Source organism: Centruroides vittatus, unplaced genomic scaffold (assembly GCF_030686945.1).
Source record: "Centruroides vittatus isolate TY-2023 unplaced genomic scaffold, ASM3068694v2 contig_958, whole genome shotgun sequence".
NCBI classification, from domain to species: domain Eukaryota; kingdom Metazoa; phylum Arthropoda; class Arachnida; order Scorpiones; family Buthidae; genus Centruroides; species Centruroides vittatus.
Genome location: NW_027122637.1, coordinates 2,317,058 through 2,333,188, shown reverse-complemented (window position 1 = coordinate 2,333,188; position 16,131 = coordinate 2,317,058). Strand labels below are relative to the sequence as shown.

General features: G+C 32.0%; 1 protein-coding gene across 2 annotated transcripts; it reads right to left on the bottom strand.

The window, feature by feature from the left end:
• Positions 1 to 8,040: 8,040 nt before the first annotated feature.
• LOC136985288 (nudC domain-containing protein 2-like) lies at positions 8,041 to 15,661 on the bottom strand. 2 transcript variants are annotated; one of them, XR_010882320.1, is made up of 6 exons: positions 15,344 to 15,661; positions 11,313 to 11,361; positions 10,747 to 10,901; positions 8,622 to 8,738; positions 8,320 to 8,551; positions 8,041 to 8,238 (listed from the first exon to the last, which is right to left on the bottom strand). XR_010882320.1 is itself a non-coding variant. In XM_067282534.1 (5 exons), exons 1-4 carry the CDS (start codon positions 15,533 to 15,535, stop codon positions 8,649 to 8,651), a joined length of 486 nt encoding a protein of 161 aa, XP_067138635.1. In that variant the 5' UTR covers positions 15,536 to 15,661; the 3' UTR covers positions 8,041 to 8,238; positions 8,622 to 8,648. The 2 variants fall into 2 exon arrangements, 1 of the variants encoding a protein (XP_067138635.1); XM_067282534.1 differs by lacking the exon at positions 8,320 to 8,551.
• Positions 15,662 to 16,131: the final 470 nt, after the last annotated feature.

The window sequence follows — 16,131 nt, the reverse complement described above, 5'->3', positions numbered from 1 at the left end:
TCCTTATTTAGAATTAAGCATTTGTACTATAAATTTCACTGTAAAATTTGAATTGCACTATTTTTCATTTTTGAGTCTCTCTACCCTGTGGGTACTAAGAGAGCCTTTTCACTTGATGCCAGATTCCATAGCAGTAGGCTGACACCTTATGAGGCCTTAGCCAACCAGCTATCTTTCACTGTGTTTAGGCCAGCATTCAAAGATACTTGTTACACCTAGCACTTCTGCTGTGGAGGATTCCATATCTACAAGGTACAGTACATACCAGCTGCAAAACAGACTGGGTAGTAGGCACTTGTAACTTATACGTTAACATTACCTAGTCATTGTCAGCAATGAAAATCGGCATATTGATCATTTTCATTCTGAAGTAGATAGCTTAGTCTTCTCATTTTCCATTTCTTTCCTGCTAAGACAAAATCTTATCTCAAAGATTGTGGAAGAAAGCAAAAATAAAAAGAACATGTAGAGAGTGTAGTCAATAGAATATCTGAAAAACAAGAAAAATATTTTGGAAAGCTCCAATGAATAATAGAATCAAATAAAAGAAAATAAAGCATAAATGTGAGTATCCAGATACTGAGAAGTGCATACTGAACAGATTTGCATAGTTCAGAAACGAGAATATTCCTGTCAATGGTAAACTTAAAGAAAAGGCTGATCAATTTGGAAAATAGTTGGGACATACCAGATTCAAGGCAAACAGTAGTTGATAAATGTAAAAAGAGGCATAGAATAATTTTCAATAAAATCCAGAAGTGAAAGAGGAGGATTGCACAGCAGTTGAAAAGTTTATCAGAAATTGTATAGAACTATAGTCTGGAAAAGAAGCCCAAAATGTCTGCAAGACAAAACAATGAGGTGTGAATTTGCACCCCAATTGCATTTTTTTCAAAATAACACACTATTCATTTTTCCACCTTCTAAACAAAAGTTATAGCCCATCCAGTGGTGATATTCGAAATATTTAACAAAGGGTTTGCTAGCAGAAAATTTTTCCCTAACAATCACCAACAAACAAAATGGAAGTTTTGACTAGAAATAAATACAATACCTTTTCTTGCAATATATCTAATAATCAGTGGCGTATTTGGAACATACGGGGCCCTGGGCGAAGACCAGGTAATAATAGTATATTAGTGCTGTCAACCTTTTTTTTTTCCCTTCTTTTTTAGGCAGAGAAATTTTTCACCCTGAATGGCACTGCTGATAATAGACAGATGTCGTCATCTCTCGAAATACAATATCCTTTTTCTTTCGCTGTTCATAGCCTGACATGTGTTCCACAGCCATCTTGTATTATCTCGTTCGCGTGAGATTATGGAATCTCTCTTATGACTGGATCTAGTTTCAAGAACTCTCTTGAATCGATCGCGATTAAACCTCGTTTCGTTGAGATTGAAACGGTCGAGAGAGATTGCACCAAAGACATAGTCCCCGACCTTGCTCACAATCTAGATTGAAATGCTCGGTGTGAACGGGGTATAAAACTCTAGTTTAGTAGTGTTACAGAGTATAATACGTATATTTTAATATATTTTTTAAAAGAAACAAAACCACTGAGAAATGTTACGTGTGTTTAACAAGGTTCGGAAAACTGAAAATTTTACCAACGGGTTTGGCCAAACCTGTGCGAACCCGCTGAATATCACCACTGAGCCCATCCAAATTTTGGCAGTTTTACATAACATTATCCAAGATTGCATATTTTTTAGCATAACTTATGCCATTATGTACATAAAAAATTTGAACAAATATTTTGTGAGAGATCCGGAAATACCCGAATGAAAAATTTAATAATCATTCCCTTTATTAAATTGGAAAATTTTCCTATTAAAAACATCCTGCCTAAAAACGGTCTTGGATATAAACATCCTGTATAAAAACGGTCCTGGACGAGAAAATATGCGTCCCTGGCCGTATAACTATCAACTATCTATTGTTCTTAAGCTTTAAACAGATCATCTTGCAACTTCAGTTTATAGTTAACGTCCAAATTCGTCATATATTTTTAGTCCCGGGAACACCTATGACCCAAATCGCCATCACGTGACCAATTTTCCCAGCCTAAAAGTATAAAAGCCACTCCTTTCCCTCCCTCAGGGGGGTCTCTGATCATCTGCCGGACGAAAGCCATCGCACGTCGTCACCGCTCGGACCTACTGTCCTAACGTCTCCGTGCTTAGTCACGACTTTATAAAACTGTGCCAATTTCGAATACTTATCTACCCTTCGTGGATATCCAAGTGCTAACGAACAAAAAAGGAACTAATAATGAGGTATGAACTGAAACTGTAAGCTCTCTCTCTCGAACCCTATTCAAATTAGGGAATTAGTCAGATTTTGTATTTGTGTCCTTTGTTACTTCTAATAAACCTTGTTTTAATTGTTAAATGGTGTCCTCTTTGTCTCGAATATCGCTTTCGCCTTATTGTCGACCCCATCTCATCTGCTATCCACTCGCCGACCAAAAGAGTCCCAACTCGGGGGACTGAATTCGAAACTTTAGCCATCCTGACAAGTGAGTTGCCGGAAAGGGAGGTACGACTTCCGCCTAACCTCCCTCGATCTCACATTTGCTTACGTAAATGTTTACTTGAACTTCAGCTGCAACATTGAGATACTAGGAAGTGAATTTTTTGTGATAACTTTAAGTGAGAAAACAAAAATAGAGACAAGTCATTGTGATGTTTCACACTTAGCTCTCTGTAAATGGTCATTCTAAAGCCTGCTGACTTGTTTTTGTTTGATGCAGGGCTGTATTGGTGCATATACGGCCATATACGTCATACACTTTCTGGGTTTTATCGTAAAATAGAGTATATCTTCTAATTTTTGTCAAATACTCTCTGCTTCCGAATCTTAATTGTTTGCCACAAATAGGAAAGCAAAGGCTTGGGCCTTCCTTCAACTGCTAAAAGAAGTAATCAACATGGAAGCAAGGTCAAATTGCTTTTATGAGTTTTCTGTTTTTCCTACTGGAATGTCTCAGATTTAGGGAGTCAGGAAGTCAGTCAATTAGCCCCTCTACATGCAAAATGTAGCCTTAAAGTTTCTAGACATTTGGTTGTGTGGGAAAGGTGTTTCCATTTCTCACAGCTATAAATGAAATGAGAAGGCCTTTTCCACACAACCCTGGCTCCCTAAATCTATTTATAGCTCTATAAAACCATTAGCTTAACGTTATCAGCTTTAATAAAGGAATGGGCTTATCATATCATTTCCTTTATTAAAGCTGGTAATGTTAAGCTAATGGTTTTATAGTTGTATACAAGTGGGCAAAAATTTGTCATTTATAATTTCTGTTTATAGCTGTTGACTTCAGAAGAATCGGCTCCTTCACATTGTTGCATCACCTGCACAACAAAATACAGCTACATTCTGCTTTGGTAAGTTTTGTTTTTCCACTCTGTATTTTTTATTGAATAAATAAGTAATTATTAAAAAAAGTAACTATATTATTCTCGATACATTATTTTAATTTGCTATTTTAACAGTTTAATATACTAGGGTACATTAGAGGGCGGCAAATTTAACTCTAGCTATGCCATCTGGTAGGATTTAACCAACACATACAACAAAAAACTGCTATGGATACCTGGTTAAAAACTGGAAAATTAGGAAAGAGGCAAGTAGGACAAGATTCCTACCTTACAGGAAAGTGCACTTGCAGGTCATCTGTGCAAGAGTGAATTAGAAAAGGGAAAGGAACCACAAGAGAGTCTTGAAGAATGTTGTGTGCTTGTCAGCAGTTCAAGTCAAGTTAATGATGTTGCTAAAAACATACTGCCTGTGATAATGGCAGAAGCTGTGATACTACTAATACAGAAACTCCGGGCTATGAGAAAGAAGACGTTGCAGAAAATGCAGATGAACTTTTATGGTCGCAAATATGAACGCCTTCCCAACTATAGGAATTCAAAAGCAAATGCAAATATTCTTGGATCTTCTACAAAAATGGCAAACTAGGTTGTAGTACATGTGTCTCAGTAAAATCCCTACGAGTTGAAACAATAGAAAGACACTATTGCTAAAGAATGGGCCATCATTTCCATAGAAGCTACTGGACTGAACCATAAAAGGAAACCGACTATCCTTCTAATCAAAATTAAAAGGCACTCAGATTCAGAAGGACATAGTATCACTGAAAAGATTTTGCAAAAGGCTCGATCAAAGAGAATTGAAGATGGACTATTAAAAATTTCGTCCGAGGACAAAAAGGCTACAATTAAGATATTCAGAATGATGTCTTGCAATGAATGGGATTAATCTAGGTACAACTTTTCATTCTCATGTTTCTGCAATCAATATTATAAATCATATTGCTAACGAAATGAGGAAGCAATTGATACTCGAAATTGTTTCAAGAAGAGCCAAATTCAGCATACTGATTGATGAGTTGACATCACTGAGCAACAAGTCAGCTCTTATAATTTATCTTTTGGCCCATCTAGACAAAGCCAGAGAAAACAGCATATATATTTTTGGATATACTTGAACTAGACTCACAAACTGGTGAATAGATATCTATGCAGCTCTTAAATCATATTGCATGAAGAATGCTTGCAAAACAATTGGATCGGTATTGCTACTAATGGGGTCAGTGTAATGACAGGTGGTAGTTCTGGAGTTGTTTCTGTCTTATGGAAGCAATATCCAAGCCTGTTCAGTTGGCACTGTCTAAATCATAGACTGAAATTCTTGGTAGGAGATTCAATGGATGATGTTAGAGGCATTAATCTTTTCAAAATGTTTTATGGACAAATTATACAGTTTATATAGTCAGTCTCCCAAAAATTCTCGTGCTTTGGAATCTGCTTGCAAAGACCTTGGTTACCAGTTTCAAAAAATAGGACGGGTTCTTGAAGAGAGATGGGTTGCAAGCAGTTTTCACACCATAAAGGCCTTATGGACATCTTATCAAGCAATCCATAAACATTTAAAAGGTTCATCAGAAACAAATTGTGACAATACTGACAAAGTAAAAAAAGCTACATTCAGCAGACTGAAGAAAAAACTCAAAAGCCCTGAATTCCTTATAGATTTGAGATTAATGTATGACATATTGGAGGAATTGTCTGCTCTATCGGAACAACTTCAATCTCGAAAAATGACTCTTCCTAAGGCAGAGCATCTTATCCAAAGAACAATAAGAGTTCAACAACAATACAGCAGAATGTGAAAGAGGATTCAGCTTAATGAACAATATAATCAGATTTAAGGTCATCTCTTCTGCTCACTAATGTGTCAAGTTTAATGTTCATAAATGTGAATGGTCCTCCTTTACATCTGTTCAGTTGTCAAGACAGTAGAGTTAAGAAGAGCTATGTTGATTCAGCTACCCATGACGAGAAAAAAAGCTCTTTGAGATGTATTTAATTAAGTAGTCAAATTTGAACTTTAATTTCAGTATTTTTGTAGTATTGTAATTTGTAAATTCCTACAGATAATAAAAAATTGAAACATGTATTTTACATTGACAGTACCTTGCTATCAGATTTTTCAATTTTGCTGGCAGGGGAGATGGCAAATTGGGATGAGACACAATATTAGCATCTATATCAACTGCGTTTTTTATCAATACAGCCCTGGTTTCATGATAAAATATGTCTACGTCAATATTTACTACAGCTTAAAGGAAACTTTAAAATTACATTATTTTATATAGTGGATTTGTCAATTCCAAATTGCCATTTTGATTTTATAATTTTATAAATCAAAAAGTATATGTTATCTTTGAATTCCAGAGAGATGAATTAATTTTTCTTTTAAAATTACTTGCTTGTTTTTTTATTTTACATGATATTTTGTCTCTTGTGTAGTGCAGAAACTTTATAACGCTGATAAAAATCAAGTAATACTAGCTGTGTGAGAGCATAATTTCCCATATGCAAGTGATGTATTTAGCTTTTTTCTTGTGCATAGTTTCATTTCCCAAGACTAAAGTTTTATTTTTACATTTGCTTAATCACAGCCTTAAATATTAATTAAAAGCACCAACCTCTGAATGTAAGTCATTGTTGTATGAAAGTTGACAAAAAGTTAGCATTCAAAATTAGGAAGTCTGCTTAAAATCCTGTTTATAGTAAACTTTTATAGATAGTAACAAAATATGAATAATTTGGAAATGGAAGACATCATTGATTACTGTTTTCATTCACACATCATAAAGTAAAATAATTTATATATACAGTAGTATAGAAAAAAAACTAACTGACAATAACAATGCAACAATAAAAAAATTAGTAAAATGATTGAGTTTTATAAAAATAAAAATTTACCAACTTTTACATTAAAGTTATGTCATAAATATAGACCAGTGGTTTCCAAAGTGGTGAGTAAATCTAGGGAACAAAGTAAGGGGCAGTGGGAGCTCTGGAGACGACCAGTGACAATGGGCAATGGTTCAGATCACTGCCAACCTTTCCCTCTCCTCCATTAAATTGGGTAAGAAGAAACATTGCATTTAATGGTTTCCATATGTTGACAACAATGTACTGTACAGTACATCAAATTTCTATTAGCATTCTATTATAAAAAAAATTTACTGGGGACCAAGTGCAATTTCCATTCCCACAGGTAATGCTCTATTTCCATTGCATTTATATGGCTAATGTATTGCTCTGAAGTAACACAGCACAGATTTCAATGTATAGTATGTGTTGCATTTCTGCATCACATAGCCTGGGTGAATTGCTGGGTATGTTACATATTTGCATCATATGGCACTTAATGTGTTAAAGCCACATAAAATCTTTTGAAAGCAAATAATTCTTAAGCTAACCCTTTAGTATACTAACACAATAACTCCCATTAATGCTAAATTGCTAGAGGAACAGTAGATAATACAAATTTTTTATAAAGCAAACTAATAATTTTCATAAGTTAAGGTTATATAATTTAGGGAGTTAAGGTTTAATAAGTGATTGAAATCTGAATAATATTTTGAAATATTTATTAAATACAGTTAAATTTAATTCTGTTTATGTATAAAAACAAAATGTTCTAAAATGATTTTCAAATCAAAATGAGAAGAAGACAGTATTTGCCATTTCAGAGTGGTTAAAAAAGCTAAAAGAAATCCATGATTTTTTTTCTGTTGAAGATTGAAAAAGTAGAAAATATTTTTTGGTGCAAAGTAGCCAAACTTGGCATCACTATACATACTCAAACATGTAAACTAGCATGTTTACATGGGACTGCATCCATTTAAAGGAATGAGTGTCCTTAAACTTTAACCCCATTTTCTGAGTATAGTAGAATGGTCAGCTAAAACCAGATGTTTGAATTGCTTTACAATCAGAGGTCAAACCTGTCTTTGCTTACTAGGAGAAGAAAATCTCTTCTACTCAAAATGGAACATTTATTCCAGTACCACTTTTTATTGTTCACATCAAAAAGTATAAAAAGCAACCATTCTTGCAAATAGAGTTATTTCTGGAGAGTTGTGAAGGTAATTTACAGTTTGTTTTAATGAATTCTGATAAAATTTTTGTTTGCTTTATAATGTATGAATTAAAGTTATGACAATGGCAAAATTCACTTTATTGATGTTCATTTTAAGGTGAGTTGACTGTAGTAACTTCTCTCTCCAATACAGTTTTAATTATACATTCTTATTTTCTTTGAATGTTTAAAAATGATACTAAATACTTGTTTTGAACTGCTTGAATGGATTTCAGAACTGAACAAGATTAGAGATGTTAGCATAAAAATTAACATACACAAAATTTTGATCTTTGTTCTTGGATTAACTTATATGTATGATTTTGAATGTGTGTTTTCATTCAGGTGGCAAGTTCTATATTTACAACAAACTCTTGTGTCTTTCTATTGTAATATTTGCATATTTAATAAAAATAAAATTGAATTTGTCCAATGATATATATATATATATATATATATATATAAAATAACACTTTAATATATACACTTTATTAATCATTTTATTGGACAATGTACCTGTACAGTGTAAATTATGTATATTTATTCTTTAAATCTGTAATATGTAGGTATATTTGAAATTTAATGCCAATACAATGAAATTAGATATTTTATTCAGAGAGGATTGTTTCCTTATATCAGGATTACTCAACAATAACAAAATTTCTTGTATTCATTAACAATTTCTCAAATTCTATAAAATTAGGTATACCATATCAAAGTTTAAAAAAACCCTCATGGAGTTTTTTAAAATTCAGTTCTTGAGTGACAGCAGAATTTTCCAATGGGCAAGATCTACAAAAAATGCAAAAAAGTTACTATTTTACAATATTAACTTACATACTCATATTTACAAAAAATGCTCGAAATGATTACTTAATAACTGCAGATTAGAATTCATGTAAAAAAACTTAGTGGTTGATTCTATTAACAATTAATAGCCGAACTGCAAATCATGCAAATCACACATCCATCCAAAGAAAACAGGATTCAGAAAGAAAAAGTTTATGGCTCCATGTGGGATCTTGAACACATTCTTCAGTATTTATTGTTTTATTGTAATGAGTAAACAAATGTCTTATTTATTTATTGTAGATGGTTTATTTTACTACAAAATAATACACAAACATTAAAAATTGCTATCAACTAAGAATTTCAATAATTTAGAGCAGGCTTACTGTTGTAATTCATTTAGTTTTCTTAATCTAAGTTTTTGATTCTTCATCAGTAGGTTGTTCTGGAGGTTTATCATAACATTTTGATAAATTAGCTGAACTGAAGTCAAACCCTGGATTCTGTAAATTAAGAAAAAGAACTATAAAACTAAGGAAAAAATTTACTGACAATGATTAAATCTAGTACAATGGTGCCTTGTAATTCAAATTTAATTTGTTCCAGGAAGCCATTTGGACTTTGAACATCTGAATTGTTTAAAGCCCAAAACAATTTTCCCATTAAAAATAATTAATCCATTTCCAGACCCTAAAAAATACCCAATTTCAAACAGCAAATACACATAATTTAAGGTAAAAATAACAAATGCCTTAAATAAAAACATGAGAACAATAAAATACTGTATAACGAAATTTATTGGTTGCACATCTTTGACTTCAGTATCTTAAACATGGCTACCAGATCCATCACAAATGTACCACTTTGCTTCATGACAATAATCATCAATGCTACAACCATCCTCATAGGCTTCATTGCTTCTACACACTTCTTGGATGCCATGGTTATATATATAACCAAACACACCAAAAAGAAAGTGAAAAGAAGCACTGGAAACACACAAACATAAAACAGATGCTTTCACAGCAAGAGGACTTAGGCATACCACAGATGGTATTTATTTAGCAAGCTCATTTTTTTCACTGTGCACACAGTTCAAATGTAAAGCATCATTTGAACTCTACATTCAATTTAGCATTCAAACTCTGGAACATTTGAAGTACGAGATACATCTGTATTATAAAAATTACTGTTTTAGAACTGAGTTCATTACTATTTTGAGTTTTTCCTTTCCAATTTAATTGCAATCTACTATTTAAAAAAAAAAAAAAAATGTAGTTTTTGATTTTAAAATAAAAAGGTATGATTAATAAATTTTATAAAAATACAAAGATTACATCTCACTTTGCCATAAAAAGTAAAAATTAATCACTTCTTTAAATGCAGATGCTCTTGTTTTCTTTGCCCTATTTCAGTGGTCCCAACTTTTTTTTATTGTCGACAATTTTTAATGATTATAGATAAAACATCAAATAGAAACACCAAAAAACAATTTATTGAAAATGAAATAATAATAATAATAATAATAATGGAAAGCAATTATTATTACTTAATTCAAACTGGTCATTAATGTGAAGGGTTAAACTTCTTTTCTTTCAATATTTTAAAAAGTGCTAGTGTCTGGATTTGTACATTCTTGGTATCCATCTTTTCAATCTCTGTCACTATAAACATTTGACATACTTGCTACATTTTTCTTCAAAAATCTTCTCTCGGCCAATGCTTCATGATTTTTTAATTTGGAATATACACAATACTAAAAGCACTACAAATTTCTACAATTCTCACTATATTTTTTATATGAAAAATACTTAAAATAGCATAAAACGATTGCAGTGCAAAACTGATAATCTTTGATATGCCCACTTGTATGCTGTATAGTCTTGCTACAACACACTATTGATAAGAAAGTAATTAAAAATAACTCTAGCATGTGTATAGGACATCATAAGATGACTCGATCTGAGACTAGAACAATTACACCACACATCCCAAATCTGCATTGGGACATTCATACATCACTAGGACTCAACGGGTTTTATTGTGGAACACAAGTTGGAACCCCTGTCCTATTTGATTGCAAAAGCCAACTAAATCAGTGACCCATAGTAGTAATCTATTATTGAATTGCCAGTTTATTTTTTATGCATTGTAATAATTACTATTATTTAGTGTTTTAGATATAAACAGATTGTGTGTGTGGCTCTATACTGAAACATATTTGAATGCAAATATTGTTTAAATATGAAATAGTGCTGTTTTATTTCTTTGCAAATGTGAATTATTTGTCATATAAAGGATAAAAAAAATTTTAATGCTTTCAAAATCCTTGTTTTAAACTTCTAAATTATATAAAAACAGTATATTTTTAATGTAGATTATGATGGATCCATTAAATTATTACATTAATTAATATCAAAACTTAAAAAATTATATAGTAAAGCAAGATTTAAAAATTTATCACTGCAAGTAGTTTAAATTTTATTAATAATCTTGTACTAAAATACTTACTTCTATTTGAAACCTTTCAAGGTCCAACTGTTTTTGCATTTCAACAAATTCCAATGGATTAGGAGCATATTGACCAACAAGCAAAGATTGCCATATATGTTCAGTGTTTGGAGGATCTGATTTTACTAATAATATTGAGATACGCTTTCTTTCTTCTGTAAAAGAATGATTTAGTATTAAGGTTGATTGTAACATTATTGATTACACACGAAATCTCCAGCAGATGGTGGCAAAAATTTATTGCTTTTTCTATGGGAAAATCCTTTTCCAAAAATTTTCAAAAACAGAAGTAAATAGAACTGAGTAGATTTCTGCATTAGAATCTTATTTAATTCTTTTATTAACGTATCTTCAGAATTTTGAAAATTGAATTCAAGTTTACAGAATTAAATCAAATTATAACACAAAAAGCTGTTTGGTTCTATCTGCTTCCATTTTTGAGAATTTTTGGAAAAGGATTTTCCCATAGAAAAGCATTAAATTTTTATTGCCATTTGCTGGAGATTGCATGCATAACAAAAGAGGTTACAATTAGTCTTAAGTGAAAATTTTAATTATTTACATACCAAGTACCCATGTACTCTCTTCTGCTCTTACAGTACGACGAAGTTTACCCTGAAAAAATTGAATTATTTAAGTAGAAATATTAATGACTGATTAACTGGATATTTTTGTAATTAAAACACTAAATAATTATTATGAAATGTCCATATGAGGCATTAAGTATATTAAGGTTATATGGCCAACCATAACTTTCTTCACAACAAGCAGGTCTGAATTGCAATGGATAACTAACTTTAGCAAGGAATGGGAATTACATTGCAATTTATATTAGCCATGGTTGGTTTGGATTAGTTTCAAACCAGAATCTTTTTATTGTAGTAGTGTGATATCTTACTACATGGTCATCTGTCCAATGATTATTACAATCAATTACTATATTAAGAATTGAAGATTTTTCATTAAAAATAACATTATTCTTTAGATAATTATAGTTTAATATACAGCAGTGCCTCATACTTCAAATTTAATTTGCTTCAGGAGGCCATTCAAACTCTGTATTAATTTTCCCGTTAGAAATAATGGAAAGTAAATTAATCCATTCTCAAACCCTAAACAATACCCAATTTGATAAACAGCAAATACATGTAATTTAAGATAAAATAACACAATTAAATGCCCTAAATAATATGAGAACAACAAATAATATATATAAATATTGCACTGGTCACACACTTTCAACTTCAGCATCTTAAACATGGCCATTAGATTCGTCACAAATTTACCACTTTCATGCTTTTCATAAGTTTATTTTTCACTTCAATCATTGATACTATATCCTCTTAGGCTTCATTGCTTCCATACACTTCTTGGATGCCATGGTTTTACATATACATATAACCAAACACACCAAAAAATAAAGTGAAAAAGCACTAAAAATGCATGAGCATAATGCAAGAAATGCTTTCACAGTGAAAACATTTATGCACAGTTTGTGCAGTTCAAACATAGAACTATGGATTGAATCTCTCTTAAATTTAGCATTTGTATTCTGAAACCTTAGAAGTATGATATACCACTATACATTTTATTTAAAATTTTTCATTTTTATTGCATTTAAACTCATGTCACTGGCATTAATTCATTTAGATTACTGAGAATGTATTTCAGTTAAATAACTATAATTCCATGCAAATAACCTATTGATTTTCTGTATTTTAAGTCAATTTGAAAGCAGATATTGGTTATTCGATTGATATGGTGATTCAGGTTACCTGCAGATTTTGCAATTTATAATTTTTTTAAAGGCACCAACAGCACTTACATATGCTATGTCTATAGTCTCCTACTATTCATTATACAATCCTTTTTCTTTTGTAAAATTGGAAAACAAACCAAACCTATTAATTTTAACAATTAATGGGTTTGGTTTGTTTTCCTATACTAGTATACATACCACATATTTTTATTTTCTCAGCTGTTATATAACAAAAGGAAAGTATGGTGATCAGTCAAAAAATGAGTTCCAAGATTTTTATGTTTTTGGACTTGGGAACTTAAAACATCAAGAAAGACAAAAACAAAAAATAACACAAAATAAATGTCTTCTACTATTAACACTGTAGTAATACAATATCACATTAGATCTCAACCTGAAGGCCTTGGTAGAGGCCGAAAACATTAGTTGGTTTTCTGTCGAATACAACACTGTTAAAAGGTTTGTTGTGACATTGTATTACAATAAAAAAATATAAATAAAATTAGTTAGTGCGTGTGTACAATTTTTTAATGCACTTTGAAGCTTAACTCCTATCTATGCCTTCTGTCAAAAATTTCTGAAATTTTGTAGAGAGGTTTGTGTATTAGGGGAAATGTTTCTAGAAATTTTCAAGAAAATTGGACCTTTGGTTCAGGAGATATTAAAGGGATGGGACTACATCTCCCAAACCAATATGAATACTTAAAGGTAATGTTAGCAATTATTAGGGATGAAAACAAAAAAAGGCAAATATTAACAACAAACAGCATGATATCTTAATCATAAAAATAACTTTAAAAATTTTCAATATACTTTCTTTCTCTGTTTTAGATACCATTAAAACACTTTCATATATTTTTCTTTCCCAGTAAGTATGGCACATAGGAAAGATTCTTCATAATTAACTCAAAAAACATCAAAATCCAGTAACAAAAAACAAAATTGTAACTTTTTAAACTTGTAATTCAACATAAACTTATTTATTTATGCCGTACCAATGCCGAGTTGGATTTTTTAATATGATTTGAATTGTTCAGTTTGTATTTTAAAGGTGTTTTCTGTTCTGTCATAAGAACCTGATCTTTGAATAAGATCGAAAATATTCACTTATTACGTTTTGTTTTTGTTACTGGATTTATGTCTTTTTTTTGAGTTAATTATAGTAGTATCCACTTTTTTTGCAATAATTAATGAAGATTCTTTCCCCTAACATTCTTGCAACCTCTCACTAAATCTAAAATTTTAATTTTTTTTCCTACTAAAATACACACTTTACAGCTTTACTTTGGCTTAAGGCATCATTACCTTTGCATTTTGGTGCCATGCTTATAAAGTAATTACAATAAACAAAACAAAGTACAGAAATTGCATAATATATGATATCAGTGCTTTCCTTTGTTTCATTTGATGTGTTACAATGAGAACACAATGAGAACTATGGAAAAAGACTGATGCCACTCCAAGTGTTTAGTGCAAAACAAAGAAACAAGTCACAATAAAGCTTTTCCAGAATGAGAATGAGTGGCTTTACAACCTTGAAAAATGGCACTGATTCACTGATTTAGCACCAATAAAGAATTTTTCATTTTTGTATTTTCTTTTTTTTTTATTTTGGATTGCCAATGGTGTAAACCTGAAATTGCATGTGACAAGACAGCACATGGTGAAGTCCTACCATACACAAGAATTCAGACAATTTTATGATGAGTAAGAAAAATAAACAATAGTGCAATCTGATGTCATCAAAGACTTGTATCTGATGATGAGGAAGGGTAAAAATAAATCCTTCTCTCCCATAAACTGCTGACATAATACTTGAATGATACAAGTGGGGGAAAAAAACTGTCTGTGTGTGCAAAAAGAAGTTTTAAGACACCTACTTTTGTGTCCAACTTCAATCATATTTATTAACTGAATAAAGCCTGAATTTTAAGTTTTATCCTTGCTTCATCCAATTGTTTTTGGGCAACATAAGCTTTGTACACTCACAACACAAATAAAGTTCAAACTGAATAGATCGTTACTTGCTTTAACCAAGTCTCAGATAAAGTCAGCATCAGCCAGTTAATCCTAAAACTTTATCAGATTTATGGGCTTTAGCTATAACATACATGTATATAATGTACAGATCATTCAATTTTTCCTAGTAAACAGTTCAAATAAGCCTTTAAAAATATAATTTAATTTTTAAGTGTGGCAAAACCAAAAGTTCAAAGAAAATTTTGGAGTGGCTTATCTCAAACAGGCATTCACTCCTAACTCATAGTATCTTTTAATGTTTTTACTTATATGGGTATGGATTACAATCCTAGTGAAATACCAATGGTGCATGGCAGATAAAATCTCGTCTTTTATTTAATTATTATTTTTACTGTTGACAGTTAATGGCTTAAATTTTAATAATCTTCTTAAGTCGATTGGTTTTGTTATTGAATGTTACGGTATTACCGGAAACGTAATAAATGCACTGTTTATCAAACTGTGGTCCGTGATCTCTCCGAAGTTCGAAAAATTTTCAGGAAAGTCAGAGATGTCACGTGACCGACTGACGGCAAGAAGCCACGCGGCCACGCTTTGTACGCATCCGCCGTCCAACGTGGAACTCCACGACGACAATAAGCTTAAGTAATGGCGTCTCGAACGGCACACACACAGTAAGTAGTCCTATGATATTTTTTGTTTATAGCGCTTTCTATATGGGTCTCTCCCAAAAATTGTGTGTTTTGGAAACATCTAACAAATACGTGTCTTTAAAAGAAAACGCGTATGGTAAAAATCTATACTTTGTCAAAAATTCTTGTCTCGGCTTTTGTAAATTCTAGAGTATATTACGCTTACTTCAAAAATTTCTTTATCCTTCACTTTGCAGCTAATGGAATTTGGTTTGATTTGTATTTGTATCTGCTTTGGTAAAGTTCCTTCTTCGACATCCACTTCTAAGAATACTTCGCCTACAGTCTGCCACCACTTCCCCCACGGCGTAGAAACCGTCACAACACTTCTTTTCTCGTCAAAATGACTTAACGACATTCCTTTAAATCAATTTTACTTCATCAATATCTAAAACTTCGAGAATCTTCCACACTTCCACTAACTCAATAAGCATTTAAAGGATTGTGTCTATATTTAACAACATGTGGTTCAGAACTGCCAGTCTTATAATAAAGTCTGCTCCAAAAACTTAAACCTCATTATCTGTAGAATCTATAATGAAATATTTAGAAATAGATTAAACGATTTCAATATTTTTCATTAAACTTTCTAGTAAAAAAGCAGTTCAGAATACAGTGAAACTTGCTAATGTAAACACTGAAGGGACCAGCTCAAAGTGGTCACCTTTTTTTTTTTTTTTTTTTTTTTTTAACTCTTTCCGCCCTGTGGGCACTAAGAGGGCCTCTTTTAGTAGGCCCATTATGGGTTCGGCCAGGCCCACAATGGGGCGACCGGGTGGTGAGGGACGGGGCCCGACATATCCGAACGGACCACCCCCCGAAAAATTCCTGGGGATTATTCGACCCGTTCGGATTCGATCCCGGGTCCCCCAGAGCGGTAGGCTGCCACCTTTACCGCTCGGCCATCCGGCCGTCAAAGTGGTCACCTTATGCGGGTTTCACTGTATTTTTTTT